Raw genomic sequence first — 7403 nt, 5'->3', positions numbered from 1 at the left:
GCCCAGAAAAGGGATTTTGACAAAGGAAAAATCTATTTCTGGGGGAAGACCTGTGTCACCCTGTACTTCCTCTTCCCTCCCGAGTGGCATACCAAGCTTGGGGTGTGCTAACTTGGGATGAATATGGCGGCCGGGGTGGTGGTTGGCTAGGTGCGGAGGGTAAGGCTTTGGAACGGCTCCTCCTTTCGGTTTTGAGAATGAGAGAACTGTAGGATCTTAAGATCTGTGGTGTAGTGGCAACTACCACCCTTAGGCATACCTCGACACTATCTATCGAGAAATTGATCCAGGGGTCGTAACCTGGCATTATGGATAGCTTTTCCTGGTGAGATGTAGCAATATTTATACCTAGAAATGAGTGCTAATGGATCATTTCACTGGGTGACACAGGTCTTCCCCCAGAAATAGATTTTTCCTTTGTCAAAATCCCTTTTCTGAAACCAAGACAATATGGGGATAAATCTCAACAAGCTAAGGAGAATGGGCTGTAAGCAAGGAGAGGCATCAGTGAGTATTCAGCACCCAAGAAACAAAGAAAAGTGAAACAAATAATTGTTCACGATACTTGAAACCACAAAATGAAAATTCAAGTAGGTGAATTAAGCGCTGGAACTGAACTAAGATGTTACCTATAGGTTGGGTAACGTCAACCATAAAGAAAAAATGACCTGTCACTGTTTCTGGAAATTGAGTATAGACTGCACTGAAAAGCCTCTTTCTTAATCATTCACTACAGAAAATACTATCTTTTCCATGTCAAAATGATACCTGAAGTCCATTCTTGAAAAACACTTAACTTAGCGCTGAAATGTAGAAATGCTAAATGAGAACAGAATTTGTAGCGAGTAGCACAAACACTTCTTGGGGAAGGCTGAAAGCTACCAGTCAAGGGAGATTTTCCATTCTTTTCTGCCCAGTGTGAGGTGTTGGGTCATTTCTTTTTATAAGAACCTATCGCCAGCAAAGAAATATAGTTCACAATATTATTTACTAATTGAAAAAATGGGATATCTTATACTGCATTTATATGATTATGATATTAAGGAGATTTGTGGGTGAAGTAGCTAATGGATGGAGATGGGACATCCAGAAATATAACTTGGTGATTATAAAGAATGACATTTTCATTATGGATGTTTAAAATACACCTTAACAGTATTTCTTACGGGTGATGAAAGGTTATACGCCATCTGAAATTGTATTCAGAATAATTTTTCATTAAGTATGCTTCAGTGTCTTTTTCCTAGCTTCCTTAACTTTTTAAGTGTTATGATATGAGGTTTCCAGAATTAAGTTTAATTCAGAGAAGACTAGGAACACAGATACTAACATATCCTTCAGCTTTTACGGTAACAACAGGCCTCGCACATTGGGAGCCTATTTTAAGAAGTCGTGCAATAGGTAAGTTGTTTCAAAATAAACACTTCAGTAGCCACTAAGCTTAACAAACCTCAGTTAGTTAGTATATATCATTTATCACCTATATTATTAAGATAGTTTTTTTTATTTTACTAGATTACCTTTCTTGAAGCAATGCATTTTGTGGATATATCTCTTGAATTGAATGATAAATGTAAAGAACAGGTTAGTTTATGCTATAAATTTTATGGAATTGTTTGTGGTTGTGGAATATCTTAAATAAATATTCAAGCATAGGCTATACTATAAGGTATTTATTACTTAACAAATTTTCCCAATTATCCTGAAGTATATGATGAGCTACTGTGCTTAAAGTTAGCTATCATTCAAGGTCTTCTTATCATCTTTCTATAGTTCCTGAGAATTAAAGAAAGCAGATAGACAATCATCACTATCTTCAGGTTTCCGGCAGTGATTGCATTCAGTATTCATGTACCTGCATTGGAGAGCGCTGCATCTGTCTTATGGGTGGTGCTACCAGCTGGATGTACCATACAGTTTCACTTCATTTTCCCTGAGGATTTCATGTCTTCATTCTTTCATTGCTCATATTGTTTTTAATTCACACATGCAGTAAAATTATTAGTCTGTTTCCCCTTTGTTTTGTACTTAGAGTGTTCATTACTGGGATTATCAATTTTGGAAATACTGATCATCCTGGTCCAACCAGCAAACCTTATCTGATATTGTTTGCTACAGTTTTGTGGGAAAGTATGCCTTTTTATATTTTTTGAAGAAAGAAATTTGTGCCGATATGCTGCAGTCTTTTAGGGTTTTAGGTTTTCAATTGTTGCAGTATTTATCTTGGTAGTCAAGTTTGACAACCCAGTGTGAATTTTTGTTACCGATTTTCTGTCTTTATTGTTATGCTGGAAGTACAGTAATATGTAATTTATATCTTTCTGCAGGAGATGTTGGGTTTTTTAAGTAATTCTTGCAATATCCATTTTTATGTAACCAAAATAACCCAATTCAGTTGTATAATAATTGAGAAATCAGTTTTCTTTCTCCTGTCTACTTACATTGGTAGTCAGCATTGTTCTCCCCTTCTGCTCACCTACAGTGGTCTTCAGAACTTGGAGACTGTGATCCCTCATCTTCAGAACTAATTTTTGTCCATAATGGCTTATATAAAATATTTTTTCTATAAGCATTTTAATTCTTTCAGCAAATTCCTGCCTTGGTATTTTGTTCATAAGTAGTTCCATCACCTTGTACATAGTTTAAAACTCTTTTCACAGAGGAATTGACACGTCTGGTGCTACGCCAGGCGACCTGACACATCTGTTCCTGTTTGTGCTGCTGTAGTGATTAGGGGAGTATAATAATGCCTTCCTGACTCACCTTCAGCCAGCAATTGTGTACCATTGCCAGTTGAAAAAATTTTTTTGGCTCTCTAAGCAGAAAGTGCACAAGGCTGAATCTTGACTAACACCTCACCAGGATTTGCTTTGCTCATTTTTAAATGCACACTGGGACTCTTCTTCCTCAAGTAATATGATTCATGCTAATTAGTAATTATTATAAGGAACACTGTTTGGATCTGTTCCAGTTAAGATTCTTGTGAACAGAATAATTCCGGCCCATGACAGAACAGCCGGAGCATCAAAAATGACCATAACTGTGATCAAGACCACAGTTAGAGTGTCAACTGGATCTGCAGCCAGAAAGAAACCCTTATCAGGATAGCCATTCTGATAACTCAGACTGTGACCAGAGCTATGCATTTTTTAGGAACTGTGATGAGACCCATTGCAAAAAAGGGGACCTATGTGACAAGCAGAAGTCAGAGCAGTGACCAGAGTAGTAACATCTTTCAAGTAAGTGGACCATAGCCATGTTGGGTTAGCTACTGACTTGCTGACCAGGAAACTGACCTGTGCTATGGGACCCACAGTGAGGTATCAGGTCATCATAATTGCAGTGAGTGTTAGTATAGTGATGGATCAGTGACAAGAATCCAAACTCATTAAAGATTAAAGCTTTGTTGCCGCCAGAAAGTGTGTTCATAGACATGCTGATATTTGTAACCATGACCTGATGTCAGAGGTTATGTCATATCTAGCAGCCAAGTGACCCAAGACCAGACCAGGATTAGAGCCATGCTGGTATTGTAACATTTTTGTAACATTATTAGTGTTGAGTTTCAGTGATACCTCTTTTTCTGGGACAAGGTTTGCATCTTTAGTGCTTGAAATACCATAAGCTTTCTTGGTGGCTGAATGTTATAGCCCTTGAATTTAACTCTTGTGGCTGTGGGATCAAGGGTATGCACTCTCAGATGAGTAATGTATCCAGAAAGTTTCCAGAGGAACATGGCTCGCGAGAAGTTTATTACTTGACCTTTCAGTGAGACTAGAGTTGTACCAACATGCAGCACCAGGACCACGCTGGAGCCACACAAGCTCTCTCCAGAATTCTTCCATGCCTTTTGATGACTGGTGGCCTCAACAAGAACCATACCATCCTTAAAGAGCAGAGCTGCACAGTGAATCAAACCCTTGCCCATGACCAAACTTCTTCCTAAGACAAGACCACCACCATACTAGCATAGAAGCCAGCCAATACCAGGAGCTATTTCCAGCTGAGAGGTATGACCAGGCTATGCATAGCCACAAGTCAAGACCAAGTAACATCACTTCTTGAAATATGTGAACCAACTACCATGACTGGTCCAGGATTTAAGATGTTCTGTAATGTTCTCACACAGGCGAACGACTGCCCAGGAATACCAGATGCCTTGGCATGAGACAGAGCTGATGCTAATACTAATAATCACAAATTACCACACCTCAGCCTAATTTCAAAATATGAACTGCTGGTACCAATCTAAGATTTTAGGTTATGCCACCTTACAAAATGGTATACTGTACTGTTCATGTTAAGCATGACACTTGGCTCCAGGTATGAAATCTGACTCATGGTGTTAACTTGCTCCTTTTCTATGCTTCTCTCTGTTAGCTGGACAATGGCAACTTAAAATATATGAGCAACTTTTCAGTTTTTGACTGCTGTTAACTGGCAGGAATGGTCCTTAGTGGAGATTATAGTAACTTCCTTATAGAGAGGTATTCTGAGCTTGACAAAGCTTCAGTCTTGGCTCTAAAATTGCTGGTTAACGATTCCAAGCAAAAAGGATACAGCTTAGAGGGACGTCTATGACTTGGTGGCACAATTGAAAAAGGCTGAGCCCTCAGCTGAATTTCTCCCCACCATCATAAGGAAAAATATAAGAAATCAGCCAGCATGTAACCCAGCCCCAAACACCGACGAGAGAGAGAGAGAGAGAGAGAGAGAGAGAGAGAGAGAGAGAGAGAGAGAGAGAGAGAGAGAGAGAGAGAGAGAGGAGAAGGTAAGAGACTGAGACAGAGAGAGGAAAAGGAGAGAGAGAGAGAGAGAGAACTGCACATTGGCAGCCACATTCTGAGCAGTTCCACAGTACAGCACAATACACCTGTAGGATACCTCAGCCAACATCCCCTGCAGCCAAGAACACTAACTAAGCCTAGCGGACCACAGTGCCTCTGGGACTGATTATGTCATCTCTGCCCACAACCAATCAAAATTCAGTCCACTAGCCAACCCGCCGACTATAAACCACCCACCTGTTATATATATACCTGTGTAACATGTATCTCAATTCATTCATTTTTGTACTCAGTAGATGGCCACCAGAGCATATGTCAAAATGTAAGAGGCAATAAACTAACATGACAGAAAACTTTTGTATGTCCCTGGGAAACTTGATATACCAGCTACCTGCTGATGAAAATAATAATGATAATAATAATATCTAGTTAGTGAAATAATGCAACAGTCAGTATTGTGTTAGTCACTATACTCAGTTTTTTTTTTACTGAGGCGCATTTGCACTCATTCGCAGGGGTGCCCTTTTAGCTCGGAAAAGTTTCCTGCTAGCTGATTGGTTGTAAGTATTTTGTCCGAATAGCATCATTGTTTTCAACAATTACTACAGTGTGAATCGAAACCTATTTACTAACCCAAATTTCTCTCAGATATATGTTTTGGTCAATAAATAATGTTAACGAACAAAGAGATTATAAAGTATTGTGATGGTAAGTCTAAATTTAATAACAACACCCACTGAAGTCAACGACAGGAGCTGCTTCAGATGCACACACAATTTTTTACTTCACATATTTTAACACCAATTGGGACAATTAAGACTACATAAGAAAAACATGTTATTATAAACTTTTGAATACCAGAATCTACGAAAAAAACATGGAATCAATAAACTCGCAATTGGTGTAAAACTTCAGGGAGGTAAAGGAACAGCCTGTACTTTAGATAAAATGTAGATAAAATTACCTAGATAGGTAGGCCTTATTATTCATATATCCACATGCCAGCAAATGTTGATGGGCAAGAAACTCTTTTGATACATATCACTTTAGGCTTTATGTTGAAGCCTTTCTATATCATGATAAATATGAAGAGGGCTGTTTTTTCTTTAACATAATAATAATGTACTTCCTTTATTATGGCTTTTATTTCTTGCAAAAACACATTTCAAACTAGGCTAGCTCTATGTCTACATGTTCACACCATTTTTTGACAATTGTAATAAATTTTGGCTTAACTCTTTAAGGTAAGGATAACAATAAACAGTAGCTGATGCTTGATATAAGTTAAAGTTAGGTGTATGTAGGCCCATAATGCAAGTCCGTATAGAAAGGGTTTACACTTGTCGTAGTTATAGATTCTATTGATAGCACTATTTTCGGTTTAAGGATACTGTAGTGTTCTTATAAATTGCATAAAAATATAGCATACTAATCCTTAATATGTATATGTGTATAGTACATTTTCTACTCAGTCACATATTCTTTTACTTCTCAAAATATCCGCAGAAACTCGTGTTAACCTTGTATGTGTCCTGAACAGAACGCAAAATAAGAAAATAAAAGGTTTTCTTATCTCGCATTGTCTGCTGTAACTTACGTGAAAGAGTAAGTTGTTAATTTCTGCGAAATATGTTTTTATTAGTGCACCTACAAAAAAGAAGCAGAAACTACTTTTCTGAGTTCAGTCCTGTGTCAGCCGGTGAAATTCCATTACAAAAATGAATTTCTGTGCATAATATGCTAGATACAATTAGAGAAAAAGAGCTTTCAGGAAAGCTGGGGTTACTACCTAGTCGAAATGCCTTCCTCCAAGGAAGATTTGGTATAATCGGTAAGGGTGAGTGAAAGATCACTACCACGGAGACTTACTCAAAGATCTCTCCCATCAAAACCCCCCGGAATAGAGCGGTATTTGCTACAGCCCCTACACCAATACCTGGGCCAGGACTGGCGATACCAGCCACCTACCTCTATCTCCATTTTCTAGCACGTGATCACTATCTTTTAATTTTGTGTGCTCGTGCTTTTTGTGGATTTTTCCATCTTTCACCATGTCATCGAGCAGCTTTACTATCTCCAAGTTAAGTACCATCTTATTGTGGGGTTTTTGTTCTATATTTTGGCTGTTTTGGTCTCATGTTTATATATATTATTGAGATCTTATTATGACGCCACGGCGTCCCCCGCCAGCCATGTCGACCGCGAGGCGACCACTGCCCTTTTCAGTTGTCTCTTGTCGCTATAGATGATATATTTTGCCCCATGGTTCTCCTCCTGGTGGGTTTTCTGCGGTGGCCCCTTTTCGAATTTTACATATTTTTACTTTCACCGCCCTTTGAGGTGATGTTCGTCCAGGTACCCCCTCCAGGTTGGGGCCCTATTTTTAGTCTGTATTAGGCCAATTATTTATTTTATTCTGGCTGTATAGTGCTCTCGGTTCTTTTATTTTACCATCGCTTACCTCCCTCGTGGTAGCAGCAGCCTTAGATCTAACCGTTGTCCCGGTGGTAGCTAATGCACTGTGATGAGCACATTTTTATTTCAAAATATTTTTGTGTGTGATGGTTTTTAGTGGAGTAGGTTTATTTGCTTCATCCCCTTGATTCTCGGCGTGAG

At 38.7% G+C, this 7403-nt stretch overlaps 1 protein-coding gene across 4 annotated transcripts in view; it reads left to right on the top strand.

The window, feature by feature from the left end:
• The first annotated feature begins 1246 nt into the window (after positions 1 to 1246).
• Positions 1247 to 7403, top strand: part of LOC136837764 (nitrilase and fragile histidine triad fusion protein NitFhit-like) — a 193443-nt gene continuing 187286 nt past the window's right edge. For all 4 annotated transcript variants that reach the window (XM_067102684.1, XM_067102683.1, XM_067102682.1 and 1 more), the window contains exon 1: positions 1247 to 1401. In XM_067102684.1, coding sequence (XP_066958785.1) covers positions 1275 to 1401 — 127 coding nt within the window. In that variant the 5' untranslated portion in view covers positions 1247 to 1274. The remainder of the gene's footprint in view (positions 1402 to 7403) is intronic.

The sequence above is a fragment of the Macrobrachium rosenbergii genome, chromosome 59, assembly GCF_040412425.1.
Source record: "Macrobrachium rosenbergii isolate ZJJX-2024 chromosome 59, ASM4041242v1, whole genome shotgun sequence".
In the NCBI taxonomy this organism is placed as follows: domain Eukaryota; kingdom Metazoa; phylum Arthropoda; class Malacostraca; order Decapoda; family Palaemonidae; genus Macrobrachium; species Macrobrachium rosenbergii.
This window is presented reverse-complemented; position numbering and strand designations above follow the sequence as displayed.